Source organism: Chrysemys picta, chromosome 5, assembly GCF_011386835.1.
Source record: "Chrysemys picta bellii isolate R12L10 chromosome 5, ASM1138683v2, whole genome shotgun sequence".
Lineage (NCBI taxonomy): Eukaryota > Metazoa > Chordata > Testudines > Emydidae > Chrysemys > Chrysemys picta.
The window spans coordinates 14,632,607-14,658,261 of record NC_088795.1 but is presented as its reverse complement, the minus strand read 5'-3'; the positions used below and the strand labels follow the sequence as shown (position 1 = coordinate 14,658,261).

At 41.4% G+C, this 25,655-nt stretch overlaps 1 protein-coding gene across 2 annotated transcripts; it reads left to right on the top strand.

Annotated features, from left to right (window-relative positions):
• Positions 1-1,196: 1,196 nt before the first annotated feature.
• Positions 1,197-25,653, top strand: NUP54 (nucleoporin 54). 2 transcript variants are annotated; one of them, XM_008171805.4, is made up of 12 exons: positions 1,197-1,417; positions 7,561-7,644; positions 7,766-7,903; positions 10,296-10,522; positions 13,804-13,991; positions 15,505-15,701; positions 21,154-21,208; positions 21,938-22,031; positions 23,376-23,483; positions 23,630-23,749; positions 24,143-24,253; positions 24,965-25,653. In XM_008171805.4, the coding sequence occupies exons 1-12, from the start codon at positions 1,366-1,368 to the stop codon at positions 25,091-25,093; spliced, it is 1,503 nt and encodes a 500-aa protein (XP_008170027.1). In that variant the 5' UTR covers positions 1,197-1,365; the 3' UTR covers positions 25,094-25,653. The 2 variants fall into 2 exon arrangements, with proteins under 2 accessions (XP_008170027.1, XP_008170025.1); XM_008171803.4 differs by lacking the exon at positions 1,197-1,417 and adding an exon at positions 3,503-3,785.
• Positions 25,654-25,655: the final 2 nt, after the last annotated feature.

Sequence of the window (25,655 nt, the reverse complement as noted above, 5' to 3'; positions counted from 1 at the left end):
TAATTATCTTCTGAATATAGGACTCCAGAGAAGTCAGTAACATTTTCTGTCCAGAAGTGGGTGAAAAATAACCATTTTGTATGGAGGACTATTTCAACTGCAAGATTATTTTTAGGGAGTTACCAAGCACCCTGATTTATATTCCTTGTGTACCCAAATCTCGTATTCTGTTCAGTAGGAGCTGTGGATACTCAAGGAAAGGAGGATCAGGCCCCAAACGGTGACCTGCTTGGTGTGGAAATGTCAGTAGAAAAGGTAAAGTTTCCAGTATAGATTTGCCCATGGGCCTGCGTCCCATCTCTGGTACAGTCAGTGGAGTTACCCCAGCATAAAACTGGTGACAGTGAAAGGAGGGTCTAGCCCAGTGGCTTAAATTATGATGGGTTAAACTGGGGTGACCCCAGTGACTTCAACAGGGTTGCTCTGATGTAAATGTGAAATTTGGCCCATCTTTGACCTGGCCTTATGGGACAGGTGTTAATCTAGGGTTAGGTAAAAATTATTTTAACCACTTGTGACCCTGTTGCAGTTTTCTTTTAAGTGCTGAACATGTGATGGCGTGTCTGTGGAAGGCAGTAACCCTGCTGGCTCCCTTGTAGTTTGAAATCTGTAACCCCATCACTCGTCAGAGTGCAACGGTCGAGCACAACGCTGATTGAAAAGCAAGGGCCAGGTGGCTGTCAGTGGTGGAGTATAACATGCAATGGGAGGGCGTGGGGGAACTGTCCCGAAGCCCCCTACACCCTGCGGAGAAGTGGGGTGAAGTTCACTCCATGCAGCCGTTGACATCAGTGGATGCTAGGTGCCTATACCCCTTTGGGGATCTGGGCCCACCTCGCTTTCTAGCCACACCAGGCTCGCAGCACAGCCAGCAATGGAACCCAGGAGTCCTGGCTCCAGCCCACTGCTCTAACCACTCCGCCAGTTGGCACAAGAGGGCACCTCCCCCTCCTAGGCCACATGGTATGGCCCTGACTCCGTGATTTCCGCCCTCCCCCCACCATTAGCCTGATTGGTATATTCCACAGCTAATGTTCTCTCGCCGCCCTCCCCCTCAATCCCAGCTCCGCTTCTGCGAGGCGCGCGACACCCATACGTCATAGCTAAGGCGTAGCCGAGCGCAAGGTTCGCCGTGCCACGTGATCCACGCATCTATTTTGGAGGTAGGGACTGGTCGCTCGTGCGAGTGACGAAACACAGCATTTTATTACGTCATCATTCAGCGCCACCCTCTGAGTTCAGGCGTGGGTCGCTGGGGCTATTACTGTTTCCGGGAGCGGGGCCATCACCCGGAACCGTTCCCCTTGGGGTGACCGTTTCCAGCCGGACCCGGCGGCGGCTGCACCCCGCCAACCGCGCCGCCTCATGGCCTTCAACTTCGGGGCAGCCGCCGGCGCCGCCGCCGCTAACCCGACAGGTCAGTGCGGGGCGGCCGCGGCCGGGGCGCGGAGACCGGCTGCACGGGGGTGGCGGGGCAGTGGGTGTGTCCGCTCCGTGCCTCCCCAGGGCGCTCGCCCTAGCAACCGGAGCGGTGCCTCGTCGGGACGGGAGCCGGGCGTCGCTGCTGGAAGCATGAGGCAGCGGGTCCGCCCCCCCCCCCCCCCCCCGGTGACACCGCAGCCGCCGGCGGGGCGCCCTGCCCGAGCCGTGGCTCGGCGTCAGCCTCGCTCCTCCCCTCCGTCCCGGTGAATGAAAACGAACACCCCCCCCCCCCCCCCGGGCTCATTGCCCCCAGCTCCCCGGGCGCGCTGTTCGGTTCCTGCCCGGGAAGCGTCCCTGTTAACTCTCTATTGAAATGACTTGTGAGGGTGGGGGCGGGGTAAATGTTTGTAGCCGTCCCTCCAGGGTTCTTGCAAGCTGCTCCTGCAGATCGTGTCACATTATGGTCTGTTCTTTTCTCAGTAGAGCCAGTTGGAGGTTCATTATCTCTGCAGTAAAGGGGGTCCCGAATGACCGAGCCGTGTGTTTAAAAAATAAATAAATACCAGGGCTTGTCTCGAATAGAAAATGTGAATGTGCTTATGAAAAGTTTAATCAGGATGAGCTGAGATGAGGCTGTACATGATGTGTACTAGTTGGCACTGATTAGTCAGCCGTGATCATTGTTATCAGGTCCCTCAAGTATTCACAAAAGTTTTCATGTTCAAGCACAATAGTTTTTTTATTTATTTTTTAAAGAGATGTCCCTAGATACTTTATCATTTGTGTGACATTTTCTAGGGTGTGGGGAGGAGGAAAGGCTACATCTAACTTGAAATCAGAGGAGGGGAATGTTCCTTTTAAGCTTTGTAAATGTGTTTGTGGTTTGTCTAGGCATAGGTCTATTTGTGAACTAGACACCAAAGCTTTAAGAGGTTGTGCTAAAAGGCAAGTCATTTCCAGCCCCTTCAGAGCACTTAGATTAGTAATACATCTCTACCCCGATATAACGCTGTCCTCGGGAGCCAAAATATCTTACTGCGTTATAGGTGAAACCGCATTATATTGAACTTGCTTTGATCCGCTGGAGTGCGCAGCCCCGCCTCCCCGGAGCACTGCTTTACCACGTTATATCTGAATTTGTGTTATTTCGGGTCGCGTTATATCGGGTAGAGGTGTACTTTGTCTGCCCTGGTATTTATCGTCGCTGCAGAGGTAACTCAGGCTCTTACTTGAGTGGTGCCCCTAGTCTGGCTCCCATCCATGCACAGAAACCTCTTGCCTGACTGGTGGTGGTGTTTACACCCAGGCTGGCTAGCTGGCCTAGGGTACAGGCTAAAACCTGGGTGCTCCTTACACTCAGGCTGGTAACCCACCCATATTTCAGTGTAGATACAGGCTAAAACTCTCAGGGGCTGATAATTCTCCAGTGCCTTCCCAAAAATCCTTCTGTGTGCACAGAAACACAAACAGTTTCTCCCACAGTTTATTGAGAGAGAATCATAGAGTGATTCATCTTATTGCAGTATTAAAATGCTGGGCTATAACCACAAAAGTCCTAGTGAGTATAGTACTAGCGTGGACACAGTATGGACACACTTGAATATGGCTTTGCAGTGTGCCACTCACACCCAAGTGCTGATCACCCAAATTAACTCTGCAGTGAAGACATACCCCTGGAAAGTTGTACTGCTTTAACTATACTGGTTGCACTAGTATAGTTAAAATGCTGCAACTCCCCTAGTGTGGACTCTTGTTACATTTGTGTACATGTGCTTTTTACATGTAAAGATTTTCCTGTATGGGAGAGGGAATAACTAGACCAGCATGTCACTTATATACTGATATAACTGCATCCATGCTAGGGGTTGTACTGGCATAACTATAGCAGAAAAAATCACGCCTCTGACGTAGTTACATGACTATAACTTTCACATGTAGATTAGGCATAACTGCGGGGGGGAGAAGTTTTACACTTTTTTTTTTATTCGTGCTTTAGCTTTGTATCTGCTAACAGCATAGGTTAAATAGCAGAAAGCTTTGGACTACTCTATGTGTGTTAAATAAATGGAATAACTTCTCTCCTCTATGCTTTTTATTTCTTTAACTATTTCTGTTTTTCTTGTCCCTGGCTATGGAAAACACAATATTTTTTTTGTTTCAAACTAATGCTGCCTGCTCTCTTTCTGCTTCCCACCTGTTAGGATTTGGTGGGCTTGAGACTGCAAACTCCACTGCCAGTGGGTTTAATTTTGGGGGTTTCGGATTAACTGCCAATCCTGCAGTGAATTTTAATATTGGGAATTTCGGTGTGTCCACTACCTCAGCGCCACCATTCAATTTTGGTAACAGTCTGGCAAGTGCAGGTAGATAACACACACACTTGTTTGTAATGAATGTTGATAGCAGGGGTCCAAGAATTCTTTTCAGATCTCTGGTATCTAAGTATAAAAAACTACTTCAATACTTTTTGTATAGTCCAAATTAGGGAACAAAGCTTTTAATAACTTGTAGCAAAATCTCTAAATATGACTTTAAAAACACTTCCGCTAATTTCTGGATTTCGTATGCAAATCCAGTGAAATAGCTGAAAGAAAACTACTTGGTCTGTCAAATTCACATTTTCTCTAAAAACAAAATAGACTGGCAGGACACCATGGTTTAAATCTAAGTCTTGATTATTTAGCAAATGGTCAGTTTTACTGGCAAACTGTAATCTCAATTCTTTGTTCAGATATTGGTAATACTGAGTAATTACAGAGTAAATCTGTAAAGCCACATTTCCTTACTTTAGATTCTTGGACTACTGTAGTCATGTTTTTCATCTTTCCTATGTCTCTTCATTGGACTTCAGTTGGTTATCATGAACACACCCCACTTAACTAGTTTCTCTGGAGAAACAAATTTTATACGATCAGCACAAAATCAATAGCCCTGCTTTGTCTCTGTCCAAGTACTGTTCATCTGCTGAAATAATGCACAGATGCAGGGTTGTCTTTAAAAGATGCTCTAGCTTTTTTATTCTTCCTAATGTGGACACTGGTTATTTGTTGCGAAGGGAATCGGCAATCCAGTGTAAATTAGTCAATTGAGTAATCACATTGATTGATTTTAAATTTAGTCTTATCTTTTTTTACGTGAAAATATTTGTGCCTTGTATGGTGGTATACTACTTCATATGTTTCCATTTATGTAGGGTTAGCCCCGGGATCTTGTTCTTGCAGCTGCTCGTATAGGAATTATATGCATTCCACAGTCTTATCATTTTTTGTATTTTAGCACCCATGTCACTTTCATGCACCTGATGAATAATATAAATCTTGTTTAACTGATTTTACTCTGGTACAAATTCTAATGAATTGCCTTTTTCTAATGGATATGAGCTAAATTAAAACCAAACCTGAGATGCATGTTTTCATTGAATTAACAGTTTAATACTACAATTATCACTGGAAACCTTTTTCATCCAGTTGCATAAAGCTGATGCTCTGAGTGAAAATCAAGTTGGTTGAAAATTAAGTCTCTGGTTTAAGTTTCATTCTGTGTGCACAGGGATGGTAAATCTAATAGATTTATAAATAAAACATTATTTGTTTTGATTCAGATGTAAACTGTATTTTGATAAACTGACATGTCCATTGCCAATGACTATCCATTTGTTGAATCATGTACACCGTACTGTTTGATATTTCTATATAGAGCTCTTGCTGATTGAATATTATTTTGCAATTTTAACTAAGATTGTATAACTTTGCCACTCATAACTCCTTTCCTGTCATACATAACATGCCATTTCAAGCTGACTGTTTCATTACATTAAGTTAAAAAAATTATTTTATCACATGTAACTTACAAGTGGCTTTACAACAGCTGGTCTACGTAGTGGACTCTTTTAGTTGGTGTCTGTGAGGTGCTGTCACTCCTGCTCCATATGTGTATAGGAGGCCCCTGGGGGAGACTAATAAGTTTGGGCTATGATTTCGTTGTTTTCATCTGACCTATATGATGTTGTATCTTTGCTTTTCTGCTGCCTGGCCAAGTTCAGGAGTAAGATCAGAGTGGACTGATGATCCAATTTGCTGAGTTAAGAAAGGATCTAAAAGGTATAATGGGATGGCTTCTTTGGGCTCTGTTCAGGGAGAATTTCTATCTTTTGTCCACGAGTACAGTTTAGAATTACTTTTTGACCTCTTAATGCCCCAGGTTACCCAAGTCTTGTCAGTGGAATAAAGTATATTTTTCATCTTTTGTCCTCTAATAAGGTGGTTACTTTCACACATGTCTGGATCAGGAATACGTGCCTGAGCAATTTTAGATTGGATTATTGCAATGCACAGCACACACAGTTACCCCTGAAAGCCTATCGGTGTTTGCAGCTGGTGCAAAACACCACTGCTTGCCTGCTAGGAAAAGGAGCTGCAAGGAGCTACTTAGCCCCTTTTTGGATAAATGCACTGGATATGCTGCTCCGCCAGCTGGTCCCCTTTTCCCTGTGCTCCTCTAGACATACTACCTTGTTACCAGGACATGATTCTGCTGTTGGTGACTCCAAGTTCCTGGGGAACTCTTCCTGTTTTTTCTGCTGTGTAGCAGAGGCCCCTAGTAGAGGCATCTAGTCTGGTTTCTTCATGTTTCCAGCTGCTTTTACAGACTCTTATCATGAAGAGCCTGAACACCTGTAGAAGCAGCAGGAAATAGAGGGGATCCAGCACCATCTGACTAGCTAGCTTAGCTCCTTCATAGACCCCAGTTTGGGAACTGCTGACTTAAATTTTTAGCTAATAAAAGTAAAACCTCAAGCATGTTTGCTGGACTTCATACAGCCAGTGAATCTTGGAGGATGCAGGTGTTGCTAGCTCTTACAGATGCAGACCAAGGGATGTCCCAAACAGAGTGCATTGCAGTAGTGTAAAGGGGGGATCACAAAGGCATGGATTACCACTGTGAAATCCACACCCACAAGGTAAGTTTGCAATTTCCAAATATTTCAGAGATGGAAGAGGACCACTCTTTGCTGTTGATAAAAGATTGTGGGCTTAAGTTTAGCTGGTTAAGAATAATATTCGAGGTGCCTGGGATTAATGTCAGGGTAAAGGCACTCATTGCTTATATGAAATCCTGTCAGCCCTTCATCTTATTGGCAATAACTCAATCTTATCCAGTCAAGTCTTTTAAAGTACTGCCTTGTATTTGTTCTGCTGTTTTGGCCAGCAGTGAGATGGCACAGTTGGCATTAGAGACTTGAAGAGATTGTATTATAAAATTAGGGGTGTTATCAGTTTACTGAGGACATTTCAGCCCGTGCTTCTGAACTGAGATATAAATATCTTACATGTTAGAGGTTCGACTGTATGGCCCCTTGACTGTTCCTCTCAAGAACCGAGCACTTCCCTTTGCATTGTAAACTATTCCGACAAATCCATCCTCCTAACAACCTGTGTGCCGTGCTGTGGACCTGATCCCTGAAAACACAGGGAGACCCATTCATCCATGGAAGTCAGTGGAATTCCACAGGAGTCTACCCCATAAATCTTCTTGCAGGATTGGGACATAGAATGTCATCCTTCTGCTGACACGAGGGACACTGCCTTTGCCACGTATGCCAGGGTTTTAGGCCATCTTTACTGTCTGTGTTCTTACTCACATGCAACCATTGTATGTAAGATGCTTAGTTCTACCCAAGTGTCTGTAGCTCTTATTTATATTTTTAATTAAATGACCCTTTATATTAAAAACGTACCACCCCGTCCCACAAAAATCCAGTTATTCTAGACTCTAGAGAATTAATGTGACAAAAGTTAGTACTAGTTATAATCTTCTGTAGATGGGGAGAGCACATCTGGCACTGAGCAACTTTTAAGTGTTTGTGTGGTTTTTTGTTTTGTTTTTTCAATATCCATAGGTCACTTGTCACAAGCTAAATATGTATTGCTTTCTTGTCCCCACTTTGTCTCCTGTTTACTTTATTGTCAATAAAGTAAATAACTGTGATCAGAAAAACTTGCTTGTGCAACAACACATTCATCTGTCAGCATCTCCCTTCATAAAACTCATTGCGTTGGAGTGTGCAGTTTATCATGATCTACAAGAGATTGAACTGTGGCAAAGCCACCTTGTTTATTTGTACAATTTATTTACTAGGTGCATTTGGAGGATTTGGGACAACTACCACCGCTCCTGGATCAGCATTTAGCTTTTCTGCTCCTACCAACACAGGCACCACTGGTGAGATACCATCATTCTGATTTAAAATTAAACTTAAAACTTCTAAAAGACTGATGTTATCTGTTTTTGCTGTTCATTTGTAAATCTTCTGTTTATCTTGGATTTTCTCCCCTTCTCTAAGGACTGTTTGGTGCTACCCAAAACAAAGGTTTTGGATTTGGTACCGGTTTTGGCGCAGCAGGAACTGGTACCGGCCTAGGTACTGGTTTAGGAACTGGGTTAGGCTTTGGAGGATTCAGTACCCAACAGCAGCAGCCCAGTAAGTACAAAGACTTCTGTTTCTTTTAAAAGCTATTGTTAGTAAGCAAAATATCTCTTGCTCATCGCTCCTGAGTAATCAAAATATTCGCATGAGTTTACTAGAGTAATGGACAAATAGAAAATTCTATTGTGCCCCCAGAACCATCAGCGAAGGGTTTACAGATCTCTGCACCCTTCATAGTCTAAGCCAGGGGTTCTCAAACTGAGGGTTGTGACCCCTTAGGGGGGTCACGAGGTTATTACATGGGGAGTCGTGAGCTGTCAGCCTCCACCCCAAACCCCGCTTTGCCTTCAGCATTTATAATGGTGTTAAATATATTAAAAAGTGTTTTTAATTTATAAGGGGGTCACACTCAAAGGCTTGCTATGTGAAAGGGGTCACCAGTATAAAAGTTTGAGAACCACTGGTCTAAGCCTTTTACACAGAGCACCAGAGCCTGAAGAGGGGGATGAGACAACTAAACCTCACTCACAGCACTAAATTCACCTCCAAGTCCCAAGTCTCACTAGTGGGGAGATTGCTCTGTTGTGGAAGAAAAAGACCAAACAGCCTGGACATTTTAATGTGAACGCTTAAAAATTCACCATTTGGCAGGCTCCACACTTCAAGTGCCACTTGCTCAAATTGCTACAGGTTGCTCCATGAGAACGAAAAACTTTGGCATAGTCCCAGTAGTTTCAAGATATACCAGTAAAGTGTCCATCCCCTTGGACCAAAAAAAGAGATGGATCACTTTTTCTTTTGAGTTATCTGCTACCTATCTTGCTGATGCTGTTCACTGTCTACAACAAGGGATCTCATGGAATAGATGGAGGAGCAAGGGTTCAGAGCATCCTGGAGAGTGTTTTCGTTTTGCAGTTAGGGGTGTAAAATAGTAAACGGTTGAACAGTTAACCGATAAGCATTAGTCTTCCCAGTTAACCCAGCCTAACCATTAACCTCCAGCCCCAGGGGTGGGCCCCTTGCCCTTTAATCGGTTAACTGGGTAAACGATATAATTTTAATCGGTTAACTTTTTAAATGATATTTACATTCCTATTTGCCACATCATACCCAGGTACCTTCACAACATGCCTCAGGATGGCCTTTGCTGTTCTGTTGGCAGTGTAGCCATCCTTATTGTTTTCTGCAGAGCAAGCTAAACCCTATGGTAAGGTAGTTCTTTTCCGAGTTTAATATTGCCCGTCCTTTCCAAGAGGGATATCTTTGGGAATCGCCTAGATCAGGGCCTGGGTTCGATGTCTTAGCAAGGAAAGACTCTGTATGAGAGTGAGCATGTCTTATCCAAGGGTCTCTATAGACCAAACAGAAATTTCAGCTCCTTTTTCTTTACCTACAGAACATGTAGATTAAATTCCAATGGAACTTGGCCTTTCATGCCTCATTTGAGAGACCAAGGGAACCAGGCCAAACTCTTTGAGATATTGCTATGCCATTCCCTAAAGGATTGGCCCATAGCAAGAGACTTGCAGTTCCTGGCTGTGGGGGCAACATTGCTTCTGAATATAGTTCCCTTTTTGTAGTGACTTTATAAACTGAATTCTTTTCCTCCCCTGCCTCCTGAAGCAGTCACATCCCATCTTCCTTCCTTTCCTGTAAAGGAGGAATCAGTTAGAGCACCATCAACTGTCGATTTCAAATTTAGGCAGTGTTCCCTTTTGGCCCCAGCTTAAAAGGTTTACAAAAGTCTGTTCTGTTTATTTTTTGGTCTCCAAGAAGATCCAGCAGATTCTGGATAGTGGAGCATAAGTGTATCAAAAAGGAATCCGGCGCATTGGTGATCGTTGCTGTCAGTCCAGGAGACTTCTGAGCATCTTGGTTGTAGCATATATATCTCCATAGCGCCATTATAGCAGCCCTCAGAAATACCTGTGCTTCACCTTGGGATCTCCATGTATCATACTGGTCCCTTCTTTTGGTTTAGCATTGGCGCCAAGAATCTTTACAAAGTTGATGGTGGCAGTGACAGCATCATGAGAAAGGAAGGAATTGATGCCAGATTTGGTTTAAAGAAAAGTCAATATAAAAATAGATCTGGGATCTGCTGACTGCTTTACTGTGTCACAATAACAGATGTACCTTTCAGATTTTAAAGCATCCAAGAATGTTTATCCAATAACATCCCTCAAATGGGTAAATATAGACACCTCTTTTTAAAAGTGTGCCTCTGTGTAATTGAATGTCAGACAATTCTATCATCACTTTTAAGAAGGTGTGTGTGGGGGGGATATAATGTCATTCAAAAAATCAAACTTTGTGCTTTATTATTTACCCACAGACTTCTTGGTATTCCCCTGACAAATGCACAAGAAGTTCTAGTATGGTGTGCATTAATCAGTTAATCTTTCTTTATTCCTCAAGAACTGTTTTTTTCTGTATCTGATTTTAGCATTAGGTGGCTTGTTCAGTCAGCCCGCTCAGGCACCTTCCCAGTCCAACCAGCTGATAAACACAGCCAGTGCTCTTTCTGCTCCCACACTCTTGGGAGATGAGCGAGATGCTATTTTGGCAAAGTGGAACCAGTTGCAAGCCTTCTGGGGGGCAGGCAAAGGATATTTTAACACCAACATTGCTCCGGTGGAGTTCACGCAGGAAAACCCATTTTGCAGATTTAAGGTATGATATTTCTGGTATTTATCTGAATACTTATTCTGAGACCATTTGCAGTCTTCTGTTTTAATCCTAAATGCATCATGGGTAGTTAATTTAGCTATTGCTAATTCTAAGTATGTAACATAATATGTTCTTCAAGGCAATGTGTCCCATTCTAATATACATGGGATAAAGCTCTGAGTGGTGTGCTTGCTGAAAATCTAGGCCCTGCTGAAGTATTACAGATGACATGCATGTTCATGTGAGCAATAAGACAGATAAAATATTCCAGGATAGTGTTAGGAGAATTAAGGTCACTAACCATCCAAGGTGAGCACTAATCCATTAGAAATGCATTTCTTCTGGTGCTAATCACTTAAAATGGTCTTCCAATTAATTTTTAAGCTTTACAGAGGTTCTCAAACTTTTGTACTGGTGACTCCTTTCACATAGCAAGCCTCTGAGTGTAACCCCCCCCCCCCGATAAATTTAAAACACTTTTTATATATTTAACATCATTATAAATGCTGGAGGCAAAGCGGGGTTTAGGGTGGAGGCTGACAGCTTGTGACCCCCCCCCCTTGTGGTGATAATCTTGTGACCGCCTGAGGGGTCCCGACCCCCAGTTTGAGAATCCCTGCTTTAGAAGACCAGGATAATCTTTTTTTTTTTTTTTTTTTTTTTTTTTTTTTGAGATCCAGAACAACAAACTTAACGTTGATCTCTGCGTCAACCTCAGCAACAGGAGACTGTTTTCTGAATTTGGCCTGCACACCATTTTGGTAGCCCATATTCTCTTCTGCATCAGCTAGATTCAGGCCAGCTTATTCTGATTTGAACTCATCTGCTTTTATCCGCAGGAGTCTTTAAGCTGTCCTTATGCCTTGTCCCAGTTTCCAGTTCTGCTGTGTCAGCAAAGAGTAGAGAGTTCCTCATCCTCCACAGATCTGATGATGCTTACTCTAGCCCAGCAACAGACCAATGAATAGACATATCAGAGACAGTAATAAGCCTAGCTTTCTGTACACATTGGAGATACTTCCCTAAGAGACGCAATTTTTACTCTGAATGTTAATGTCGTTTGTTGCATAATTAACACTGGTTTTGACATACAAGTCGCAGAATATTACCAGCGCTCTAAAACTGAACCTATGTATAGTAAATGCGTAAAGGGGTGTAAAACAAGATGGCAGGTATTTGGCCGTCTTCATAATGCATTTTATGGTGCAGTCTAGTAATAGGAGCTTCTTGTGGGCAACTTGACACTTTTGAGCAATCACTTTAATATAGGTATCAATTCTAAAAGTTTTACACCCACTTATAAGAGGACTGCTCTTAACAGAGAGCTACTAGTGCTTTCTGCAAATTACACAATACACTTAATCTTTCTCATAAATTTAGCTTTCCGTTAATTCTGGGAAGTGTATTTCTGTGCTATGTATTTAATCTTAATTGTCCTAGGGCCTTGAGTATTGCACTGGGTTGATTCAGGCTGATGGACTTTTTGTACCCAAGTGAAATGGCTTTGAGGGAACTCTTGCTGAATCTCGTTTTTCTCTTCTAAGAACGTAGAGCATACACTGACACACCTGTTGTAAGTGCAACCATGCATTGTAGGTTAAAGATCCATTTGTAGCCCCTCCATAAAATTCACAGTCTTTGCTATATTGTATCAGGAACCAAGAGATTTCAGTGACTTGCCCCGGTGTGCTAAGAAGCAGTGTATTTGAACCTTAAAACAGTACAACACCTCAATGCATGAAAACAGTTGCCTTAAAGCAAGTTGGATAATATTCACTAATTCATGACTTTTCAAACTGTCCTGCAATCTTTGAAAATTACTATTGTTATGGTATGAACAACAGAGTTTCTTAGTGTTGGGATATTGAGTTGCATCAGCCAAAGAGTGTAATACTTAATCTTACTGCAAGTTTATCACAGAAAGGATAGAGAGGTTTTTAAAATAAAATAGAGAAGATAAGATTAGGGTTTTGTGTTTGGTTTTTGTGTTTTTAAATACAGGCATTCAAAACTCCATCATTACACACTGAGATGGGAAAGTAACTATCGTGGGTGTACTGAAGTTCTCAAATGTTATATCTTGATCTTCAAGATTGTTTTATTTCATTTAAGCCTTACATCTACAGAAGCCCTCAGTATGTACACCTTGAGTTGTATTCCCCAGTATCTTCCTACTCCAGTTCAATACCGCATAGAGTGGAGGTTCCAGAAATCTCCAGAGGTTGGAAGTGGTGCACTTGTGAACAAGGCTGCTATCATTCTGTGGTATATTAATAGGAGTGTAATATGTAAGACATGGGAGGTAACTGTCCCACTCTAATCAGCATTGGTGAGGCCTGAGCTGGAGTACTATGACCAGTTCTGGTCGTCACACTTTAAGAAAGTTGTAGACAAACTGGAGACATTCCAGAGGAGAGCATCACAAATGAAAAAAAGATTTAGAAGACTTGACCTATGTGGAAAGGTTAAAACTTGGGCATGTTTAGTCTTGAGAAAAGAAGACTGAGAGGGACCTGATAGCTTTTCAAATATATTAAGAGCTGTCGGGGATAGCGATCAGTGGTTCTCCATGTCCACTGAAGGTAGGACAAGGAAAAAAAATCTTCAGCAAGGCAGATCTAGATTGGATATTAAGTAAAGCTTTCTAACTGTTTGAGTAGTTAAGCACTGGAATAGGCTTCCAAGGAAGACTGTGGAATCCCCATTGTTGGAGGTTTTTAAGAACAGGTTGAACAAATAGCTGTCGGGGATGATGTAGGTAGACTTGGTCCTGCCTCAGCACAGGGGGATGGGCTAGATGACCTCTTTAGGTTCCTTTCGTTTCTAAATTTCCATGATTTTATCTTCCTTTTTCCTTATTTCTATATTACTAGGGGTTTTTAAATACCAGGCATAACAAGTCAAAATCCCCTTTCCTGTGTTTACATTTGAATGTTTAATTCAGTTCTCAGTTCCAAAACAGTAACACAATTTCTGTTCAACCTAGAATCTTCCCAACAGGCCAAAATTTCTCAAAGGCAGAGAATGGACATTTCTGAAAATTTACCTTGTTAAAAACTTTAACCATTTCAAAAGTGACTTTACTGATTGCTCAATAAATGTAGTTTTAGAAAGTGGGAGTGTTTTTAACACCTTTAAAATTATTCATATACTATGGTTCTATTTAGAATTAGCTGGAAACATGCCATAGAGTAGTCTGCAAGTATTGTCCTCTCCTACACCCTTGTCTTGTATCTCACTTTCAGGTGAACCTTTAACAACATCCAATTTGGCTTTTTCCACAGGCTGTGGGCTTCAGTTGCATGCCCAACAACAAAGATGAAGATGGCCTGGTGGTCTTAGTCTTCAATAGAAAAGAAGTAGACATTCGAAACCAGCAGCAGCAGCTAGTAGAATCACTGCACAAAATTTTGGGAGGAAACCAGACCCTTACGGTCAATGTAGAAGGTGTTAAAACACTGCCAGATGACCAGTACGTGAATATCTTCTTGTGCAATTTCCCCCTCTTCTCTATCTGGTTTTCTCTGCGTGTATAATGTGTTAGCTCTCTTAAAGTCAACTTGCTTCAGTACAAAGCTTCTGCTGAAACTCCTTCTAAGAGTCTTATAGGGATACTCAAATATATATTTAAAGTTTTTAATGTTTGTATTCTGAATATAGTACCCATCTCTGTTCTTCAACAGTATCCATTTATTTGCCTACAGGTTTTGGCCTATTCTATCTTTTTTTTTTTCCTTTAGTTTCTTGCCACTGTTTCTGATGGATCACTAAATCCAATTTTCTTGGTTTATTTGGCATTTGCATCACCAATGAGGCCAGTAAAGTTCTGGCCGTAGATTTATCTTGTGATTCCCCTGCTCGGCAGCAGTGCTGGAAAAATCAGGGATGTGTGTAGCGGTTACTGCAACTGGGTTAAATGCACTAAATATTTTAGAAAGTGGAGGGCATGCCCCACCAGTAAGATACTTAAGGTAGATAGTGGGCGGTTTTTTGTTTGTTTGTTTTGTAGACCAATGCTGATCAGGTATTCTAGCATTTGAGCCCAGAAATATTTGCTTTGGAATTAAGCTTGCTTACTGACAGTGGCACTGGCTACTTCTGTCTGTGGTGTGCCAGAGGACTGTTCTTTACACTGGACTACCTTAAGTATTTCTAACATCCGCATGGCAGTTAACATCCACGCACTTGCTAAACTTACAGCAAAGACTCCACTTTATCCTGACCTATAGACTGACTTGATGTATGAAAAGACAGGAAATGTGATGCTCCAGTATCCAGTTCTTTTTCTCCAATGATAGAATTTGGGCTGGGTCAGGGCTGGTTCTAGGGATGGGTGAGCAGGGTCGTCACCCTGAGCACTGACTTCCAGATGGCACCACCACAGGGCTGGTTGGCTTTTCTTCTTCTTTGCTTTGATTAGGCACACTTCCCACTCTCCTCTACTCCTTCCCCTTCTGCCCGATTGGTTGGCTGTGCTTTTCTTTTGCTTGGCCAATGTGGAGGCACACGCTGATGATGATTTCTGCCCCGGGTGGGTGGTAAAACATCTAGGGCTGCTCCTGGGCTAGGCTGATGTAATTTAGGAAGATACGTGCATGATAGCCTGTTCATTTTCCTTTAACAAAATGTGAACCTAGTAGTTTCTAATACACACGGACAACACATCAGCGTGTAGATATTATTAAACTGTATAATTTTGTAGTTGTTTTATTAAACAAGTATTTGACTTCTGAACATTTGATTAATATTTATTTGTAATTCTGAATCTGATGCTCACTTTTGTTTGCTATATTAGTCAACAGTAAATATTTTCAGCTTTTTTTAAATTGACTGGAATGTATTAATTGAAAATAATGATGCTGTTCTGTTTGTCAGTTGGCTCCGGGCTTATAATTGTATTTCAGTTGTTATTTCTGTAAACCATTAACTGATCTAGGGTACTTGTATTCTTATCATTTTCTTTTCTGTTGCATTTGCTTGTTCAGGACTGAAGTTGTCATTTATGTTGTTGAGCGGTCACCAAATGGGACTTCCAGGAGAGTTCCAGCCACGACCCTGTACGCTCATTTTGAACAAGTTAACATAAAAACAACACTGCAGCAGCTTGGCGTTACCCTCTCCATGGCCAGAACGGAACTTTCTCCAGCACAAATCAAACAGCTTCTACAGAATCCTCCTGCTGGTATGTACTGAAGTGCTTCCTTAGTTGGTAAACAAGCCCTTCCCCATTCTCCAGGTGTCCGGAGAGTAAGTGACTGGGAAAAATGACATTTCTAGTCAAAGGAGTTTTTAAGCTGACCTTACATACTAACATGTCTGTTCCAAATGTTTCTAACCCTTCCAACAAAGGAACTTTATTTTGCTCAGTTGAGGATGCAAAGTTATGCAAATATCTAATACCAGGGTAGACAGTATTGTAAACCAAACTGTAAGAGTCTTAAACTAGTTCAGTTCATCTTATTAACTGCTTCACGGAGTCCAGCAAAAGTGATATGCCAGGACAGTAACTTTTGCAGGTAAAATAAACACCGTAGGGGCCTGTATTCTTACTCCTCCCAACTTTCTCTGAGTGACTCGGCTAATACACATCTGTACATGTGCACAGACGGTAATTGTATCCCTTTGGATGAGTGTAGTGACTTTTTTGATTCCTCATTTGTTCACTTGTAATATCAGAGATACTTGGCTTCTGTTTGCTGGTCTGTGGCCTGAAGAGAAGAGTTTGTAGGATCTTCTCACACTTAAAGCTAAGTGTACGTTTGGAATAACTCCTTGCCTGCTCTCCAGGTTCCAAAATCTCAAATAGTCTGTTTTTGACTTGGATAAGTTGTGTTAAAGAATAAGTTGCCCATGTTCTGGATATGTGTGGGTTTTTTTAGTTTTTTTGGGAGGTGTTCGGGGGGAGGGTTAAAGGCCAAAATAACAACATTAAAGATTGAAGTCTCTTTTAATCTTTCATTCCATAGCTGGAAATCAGGTGCTTTGGTAGTAAAATTAGGATAAACTTTTAACTAAGGGAATCAATTTGAAATCAAAATGAATTCAAAATAATCTTATGTACTACACCTGTGGTTCTGCTATCACGTTTTGCCATATTCTCCCCAACTGCTACGTGAGAGAGACTCAAAAAAAGGGGAAACTGACTATATGGGGACAAGTCTGTTCAATGCACAAAGTAACCACTTCTGTCCTGTCTCTTTCAGGTATAGTAACTTTAGGTGTAACTACAGTAGGTATAAAAAACTTGCCACAGAAATCTGACAATTGTTTTTACCTTGGCAGTGTCCATTTAAACTACCAATCTGTATTTTGGAATACATTTTGTTTTTTAGAACTGCTTCTTTATTGATTTGTGCAGCTAGCAAAGTTTTAGTATAATTGTATCATTGGTACCTCGGGCCTTTCCTGTCTGTTTGCCTTTTTACCGTATGCATAGACTCTAAGCTCTTTGGGCATGAACAATCTTTTGTGTAGGAGCCCAGCACAACAGGCCCCTTACTGGAACACCTGTGCACTACTGGTATACAAATAAAACCCTTACGTTAGGTTTTCACCAGTGTAACAAGATCAAAATCTGTTTAGAAATCAATGCATGCACAACGGTAACATTTCTATAGCACATGAAATGTCAGACCTCCAAAAGCATCCTTTGCACTGACAGAGTATGTAGAACAAATTACGAGCAAAGCAAAATTACTACCTGGAAGTTACATGGTGGATTTGAACTCATCCTGAAAAATGGGACTTTCAAAGTGTAGGTTGAACGTCTCCAACTTCCCCATCCTTAACTCCCTCTGTTGTGTGTAGGTATTTCACTCGCAGCACACACAAAAAAACTGACCGTAAACGCTGCATACTAAATTCTCTAAATAAAGGGATGTTTTGAATAGGCAGGAATTTAACGTTGCTAGTGAATACATACCCGAAGTAACACAGTAAGAACAAAAGATGTGTTTAATATAGGGATCTGCATAATCTGAGTTATTGGTCATACCAAGGAAAAGACTGCTTAATAAAAAGAAATGAAAGACCGTATACCTGAGGAGGAATAAATAGTAGCATTCACTGAGTAGAGAATGCCATAATTAAGGTTGCTAAACAGTTAAAATTGCTACAGCCTCCTTCCTCCCCCTTCCTCCCCCAACTAAACTAAACTTTCAGCCTGAGGCTGAAATTTACAAAAGTGATCGGAGTAAATCTCGACACTTTTCCTTTTGTCTTCTGCATCCTGAGGGCTATTGCCTTTATATTCTTATCTTAGTTTTTCTAACTTCACTTTATGTGAATTAATATACTCAGTGTATGCATCTTAGCACATTATCCTTGATAGGTAATATAGTCCAGTGGTGATAGCACAGAGCTGGGTACCAAGACATCAGAATTCTAGTCCCAACCTAGCTATGGGGTTTTGAGCAAATCTCATTGTTTCCCTATTGTTGAAAATAATACTTGCCTACTTCCCAAGGATGTTCTGAAGACTAATTTAAACTAGGCAAGCAATATAAAATATTTAGGGCTGTCAAGCAATTAATAAGATTAATTGTGATCGCACGATTAAAAAAATTAATGCTCACTTTATATTTTTATTACAAATATTTGCACTGTAAAAAAAAAAAAGAAATAGTATATTTCAGTTCACCTAATATAAGTAGTGTAATTCAATCTCTTAATCATAAAAGCTGAATTTACAAATGTAGAAAATTCAGTACAAAAAATAACTCTTCTTTTTGAATGCAATGTAAAACAATTCCTACAATTCCACTCAGTCCTACTTCAGCCAATCGCTCAAACAAGTTTGTTTACATTTTATGGGAGATAGTGCTGCCCATTTCCTGTTTACAATGTTGCCTGAGAGTGAGAACAGGCATTCGCATGGCACTGTTGTAGCCAGCGTTGCAGTATATTTACGTGCCAGATGCGCTAAAGAATCCTGTGTCCCTTCATGCTTCATCCACCATTCCAGAGGACATGCGTCAATGCTGAAGACAGGTTCTGCTCGATAACAATCCAAAGCAGGGTGGACCGACATATTCATCATCTGAGTCAGATGCCACCAGCAGAAGATTGATTTTCTTTTTTGGTGGTTCGGGTTCTGTATTTTCCACATCGGAGTGTTGCTCTTTTAAGACTTCTGAAAGTATGCTCCTCCACACCTCATCTCTCTCTGATTTGATGGCATTTCAGATTCTTAAACCTTGGGTCGAGTGCTGTAGCTATTCTTAGAAATCGCTACCTTCTTTGGGTTTTGTCAAATCTGCCGTGAAAGTGTTCTTCAAATGAACAACATGTGCTAGGTCATCATCCGAGACTGCTATGACACGAAATATATGTCAGAATGTGGATAAAACAGAAGAGGAGACATACAATTCTCCCCCAAGGAGTTCAGTCTCAAATTTAATTAATCCATTATTTTTTTTAATGAGCATTATCAGCATGGAAGCATGTCCTTTGGTATGGTGGCCGAAGCATGAAGGGGCATACGAATGTTTAGTATATGTGGCACGTAAATACCTTGCAACGTGCCATGCAATAGTGCCATGCAAATGCCTTTTCTCACCTTTTAGGTGACGTAAATAAGAAGCAGACAGTAATATTTCCCATAAATGTAAACAAACTTGTTTGAGCGATTGGCTGAATGAGATGTAGGACTGAATGGACTTAAGTTTTTACCTTGTTTTGTTTTTGAATGCCGCTATGTAACAAAAATCTACATTTGTAAGTTACACTTTCACGATAAAGATTGCAGTACACTACAGTAACTCCTCACTTAACGTCATCCCGGTTAATGTTATGTTGCTAATGAATTGGAGAACATGCTTGTTTAAAGTTGTGCAATGCTCCCTTATAACATTGTTTGGCAGCTGCCTGCTTTGTCCACTGCTTGTAGGGAGAGCAACCCATTGGAGCTAGCTGGTGGGGGCTTGGAACCAGGGTGTCCCGGCAGCCCTGCCAAGTTCCCTGTACAGCAGCTGCCCAGCAGGCTATCAGTTGCCTTGCTGGGCAGTTTAGGTGTGTGGTCCCCCCCACTCCCCCCCATGTGCTGCTCCTGCCCTCTGCCTTGGAGTTGCTCCTGGGAGCCTCCTGCTTGCTGTGCAGGAGGTAGGGGGGAAGAGGCGTGCTGATGTCAGGGTGTCCCCCTCCCCCTGCACCCCATCTCCACAGAGCGGGGGGGACAGGACAGGGCTCAGGACAGAGACCTTGCTGGCAGCAGCTGCTGTCTCAATTTGCTGATCTACTTAAAAAGACAGTGTACTTAAAGTGGGGTCAGCGTACTTAAAGGGGCAATGCGTGTCTCTCTCTCTCTCTCACACACACCCCACACACAGCGGCTCTCTATCTCACACATACATGCACCCCCTGGCACTTTGGAAAGTGGAGGGAGTGGTGCGCTCCAGTGGGATAGCGTGGGTTCATCACCATATTCAGTTTCCGCAGGGAATGTTTGCAGCCAGGGCCGTGCATCAGTTGTCTCCTCCCTCCATTCGGGCTGCCTTGTAGAGTGTGAGGCTACACTAACAACAATGTGTTAACTCTTGAGGGCTCAGCCAGTGCTAGTTCATAAGGCATCCCTGGGAAATAGCCCTCCCTCTTCCACCCTCTGACTTTACCACCTCAACCAAGCGTCACAATCATTGCTGTGAACAGTATTAAATTGTTTAAAACTTACACACACTCTTAAAAAAAAGATTTCCCTGGAACCTAACCGCCCTACCCCCATTTACATTAATTCTTATGGAGAAATTGGATTCACTAAAGTAGCATTTTTTAGGAACATAACTACAACATTAAATGAAGAGTTACTGTACTTGTATGAAGTGAATTGAAAAATACTTATTTTTTGTGCAAATATTTGTAATAAATATTAAGTGAGCATTGTACACTTTGTATTCTGTGTAATAGAAATCAATATCTGAAAATGTAGAAACATCCAAAAATATTTAATTTCAATTGATAATCTATTGTTTAACAGTGTGATTAATTTTTTTAATCACAATTTTTTTGAGTTAATCACGTGAGTTAACTGATTAATCGACAGGCTAGATCTTTTTGATTTCCCATTTGCCAGCTCAGCAGCAATGATGGAGCCAAATGACGTCTTTCCATCGCTTTGTCTTATACCAGCTTCGCAGCTTATTTAATCATTAAATTGCTATATAAATATTCATTAATATACTGAAAATAATGGCAAAATAAATGACACCCTGACTGAACTGATAGAGGTTTCCAAAGAAGTCTTGTGTGTCTGATTTTGATGTTGTCATTTGTTTAACACACAATGTAGTTGCTTGTACTATTATTTTTATATTCCTTTTGTACCAGATTTTGGTGGTCTCCTAACAACTTTTTCTGATGCTTAATTTTTTTAATCACCGTTATCACTTTCCTTTCATCTCTCTACCAATGAGACAGCTTGACAACTGGTCTTTGGCCCAGATATTGCCACAAAACCTGGGCCCAGGACTTTTTAATAAACTGAATCCTCAAGCTATTAATTCAGCTTATCACAGCTGATTGTAATGTGGCTCTCTCACTTGCATTATTAAATCTGATCACTTACGAGCCGTGTGATGTGAAAACTATTGAAGCACCATTGAGATTGTCCTTATGGAAAGAATTTCCATTTTCTCTTGTAGGTGTTGATCCTATTATCTGGGAACAGGCCAAAGTGGATAATCCTGATCCTGAAAAGTAAGTCTTATTTTTTATTTTTTTTTCATGGATATACGGTGTGAACTTAGCCTTAAAAATCACACACTTTCTAAAATAACTTTCAGGTAACTTTAGGAGATATTTTAGGGGTACAGCTGTGTAATGTGAAAACTACAAGGTAGGTAATGAGAGGGTGGCCACAGAATCTCTCAAACAATCTCCCTCACAAAAATGCCAATTTAATAAATCTGCCTCTAGGACCCAGGGGAAGGAAAGAGAAACTCACTCAGCCCCCTCTGCAGCGCCTTCCTTCCCTCTCTCCTGAGCTGATGAGTTCTCTGGAAGCAATATATAGAGTCTAGACAGATGGTGTAGAGTCCACTACCCATGTACAATCTATGCAGCACCCCTAAAATTATTAATATGTAAATTTGTGGCAGCAGAGGATTGTGGGCTTGGTCAGAAGTCATGTCTGACTTTTGGGTTGCAAATTCTTGCTCTAGGGTAGATGTTAATTGTTTGGAGCTGTGTTAGCTCGTTGTATCTGCGTACTTCAAACCAGCCCATTTCTTGGGGTCAGTCCTGCAACTCGAAATAAATGTAATCTCCTACACCGTCGGTATGAGTGGTGAGGACTTTTGAATTTAACACCTGTAATTAGAATGACTTCTCATTCGTGTAATGAACAGTCTGCAGTTCAGGACTATTTTGTTAAATATAGCTGTAAATCTTCAGTTGTTTAATAACTAAACTCTTCTGTTCCTGTAGGCTTATCCCTGTGCCAATGGTAGGTTTCAAAGAGCTGTTGAGACGGTTAAAGGTCCAAGACCAGATGACTAAGCAGCATCAGACCAGATTAGATGTAAGTGTTCACTTCTTGACACCATTCGTTTTGAACATGGTTGCAGACAATGGATTTAGCACTTGAAAAGTGTGACTCTTATGGCCTTATAACTCCTGACTTCCAAATGCTGAGACCTAATCTGGGAAGTATTAACACTTAGCAATAGTTCTAAACTGCTGCCACCATAGATAATAGAGAAACATAGGCTATGTCTACACAGTAATTCAACACCCATGGCTGGCATGGGTCAGCTGACTACGGAGCTGTAAAATTGCTGTTTAGATGTTTGGGTCTGAGCTTTGGGGCCCCGCAATGAGGGAGGGTCCCAGACTCCAACCTGAGCCTGAATGTCTACACAGCAATTTTTAGCCCCGCAGCCTAAGCCTTGTGAGTCAGTCAGCTGACCTGGGCCAGCCGCGGCCATGCCCTGCATCTTTTATTCCAGTGTAGACGTACCCATAGAAGCTTGCATCTGTGCAGTTATGAGCATTTATGAATTTAGAATGTCTGTGAGTAGGTGACTTAACTGAAGCTGAAACAGGAACTGCAAGACTACCCTTACGGAAGCTATTAGGACTCTTGTATATGATTAACAGACATTTGACACCATGCTATACGTTGGAGTGGCAGGCTTATGAAATAACTCTTCTCTGCTTTGTATGAATATTGTCTCTCTTGAAAGAGAAAATTACCTTTTTGGCTATGACAGAGTCTAAAATCCACTGTTCTTAGTTCAGGCATTTTCAAAAGTGTCTCAAAATTAGGCACCCTGCTCACTCTCTCTCTCTCACTCACACACACACACCCCACCCCATGAGTGTGGTGCTTAAGACCTTTTAGGTCTCTCTTGAAAATTCCAGCCATAGCACCTGACACAACCTCAGTTTGGGGAGCGTTTATTCGGCACCAATGCTGTAGTGTGGGTGTGCTGCAACTACCTGACCAGAACAGATATTTTCACTTTGAGGGGACACAAGTGGGAAGCAGGGAAGGGGTTAAGGGTACTGAGCGAATAAGGCCCCCTTGGCTGTTCTCCTGTTCAGGATAAATATTTAAAACTTTCAGTTAATTGCATACAAAACTGCCATCGCCATCATTCTGAGATGGGCTGCAACAGACCCACGTATGGGGTATGATGGCATTCTTACATGATAAACTACTCATCACATGATTCTCTTTGCAGGTGTTTTCAAATATGGCCCCTTTTCCTTTAGGACTGATCATTGTTTTGAAACTCTAATGGCAGGGAAAATGAATGCTGCTACTAGTATTTTCCTGCTTGTAAGAAGGTCTTTATTTAAAAAAAAAAAATGAAATTAAATTTTTGGATGGCCTCCAATGGCAACCACATTTTTCTTTCAGATAATATCTGAAGATATTAGTGAGCTGCAGAAAAATCAGACCACAACCATGGCAAAAATAGCCCAGTACAAGAGGAAACTAATGGATCTTTCTCACAGAACCTTACAGGTAACACTTGGCTGCATTAAGTAATCTGATGTGTGTTCCATTGGCAACAGAATAGACTTCGAGCTGTTAAAGAAAAATTATTTCCCATTCCTGCTCCTTTCTTTCAGTCATTCCAAAGATCATAACTTCAGTGGTTCCTTTTGCAGGTGTTAATTAAACAAGAGATCCAAAGGAAAAGTGGCTATGCCATTCAGGCTGATGAGGAACAACTTCGTGTACAGTTAGACACCATTCAGTGTGAACTCAATGCACCTACTCAGTTCAAGGTGAGTGAGTTATGGGCTCCTGGTGTACTTACAATAGAGCTGTAAAATAACCTCCTCAAAGCCGGGTTAAAACTATTTGTAGTTAGTATTCTTCCTATGAAAGAAAACATTGACATTTTCCCTGTTGATTTGAGTAAGCTGACTTGCAAGTCCTAAACCCAATCTTGAAAAAACCCCTTCCAAGGTCAGACTACAAGCGAGTACTGAAGCAATTTTATGAACAGTATTAGACTGTTTATTTACTATATTGTATCCCCCAGCCCTCTTTAAAAAAAATGCACGAAGCAGAGCCAAAACTTTAAGACTGATGGTACATTTTTTCTGTCAGGACTACAGATGTCAGGGGGAAACTGCTTTTCTATCCTAATACATGTGATTCCCATCTATTTTTAGGGTCGACTAAATGAACTGATGTCTCAGATCAGGATGCAAAATCATTTTGGAGCAGTTAGGGCTGAAGAGAGGTACTACATTGATGCAGATCTCTTACAAGAAATCAAGCAAGTAAGTATTCCTTGTGGAGAACTGCCTGCAGACTTCTCCAACAGCCTGCTTGGGTGGAGGGTGCACAGCTTATAAATAAGATGGAAAACAGTGGTGTTGGAATTGAAGTTTCAGCATGGCTCTTGAGGAAATTCATCATCAAGCAAATACTAAGAGCTCTGTTCTGTGCAATCCTGATGTGCAGTGAAATTGTTTTCCTGTGGTACCCCAAGCAGTCCACATGCAGGGGCTACCCAGAAGTGCAGATCCTGAAAAACCAGTCCTAGGACTTCAGGCTCCCTGGTCCACCAGAGAGCCAATGGGGCTGGTCCTAGGGCTGAGAATCCATTAACTTCAGCTGGGTCTTCCATGCTCTCTGCAGCAGTGCTGTCAACCCTGGAACTTGCTCTGGTTTGGCAAAAGTTGAATTGAATCTGCATTTTTCCAAACCGCTCAAAGCGTGAGTGAACTCAAATAGTTTAATGTTTTTGGTTAGGAGCTCACAGGCCTTCAGGCATGACAGTAGTAAACATGAAAATGTATTCTATTTGGCACACGTAAAGTAGTTTAGTTTTCAAAAAGTAAACTTAACTGTTATAGTAACTTGAAGTTATTTTAGAGAGGTTCTAAATGGGATAAACCTGTTCTGATCTTTTAAACATCAAGTAGTGGACTGACCTGTAGTTTTGTATGATAAATGCTACAACTGAAGTGTTTCTTGTATTATTCTAGCATTTGAAGCAGCAACAAGAAGGCCTGAGTCATTTGATTAGCATAATAAAAGATGACCTGGAAGATATAAAACTAATAGAACATGGATTGAATGAGAGCATCCCTATCAGAGGAGGAATCTTCAGTTGACTTGCCATAACCCATTGTTAGGGGGTATCAAATGCGTTACTTTGTTTCAGGGTTCACTTTCAAAGCCTGAAACTGACCAGGTTAAAAAAAATGCATATCTTAGTATAGGATTTTCAGAAATTTGGTATCTGCTGTAAAGACTCTTCCATGCTTTTCAAACTTGATGACCTTTGGAAGGTTTAGACTTATAAAGCTGTATATGCTTTCTTAAAAGAAACAATCTGTTCAGATACTGTTCTACTACAAAAGTTATGTACTATTGTACATTTTTACAACAGCATTGTTCTTCCATGCAATGCTAAGGCAATATTGCCTTTCAAGTTTTCATTTTTGCAGTGAGTAAAAACATGAAAGGAATCTACATCACAAAATTATGCATACAAAAACAACTAGGCTGTTGCAAACCTGTGCATTACACTGTAAACATGTTTAATATTTGCTGGGGAAGTTGTGGATTTAGTGTTTTTAGTGTAATGTGACTTTTTTTGGACTGCAAGGCTATATTTTTATATCATTTTGCTTATTCAGAAAATAGAATAAAATGTCTACTTTAAACTGTGTC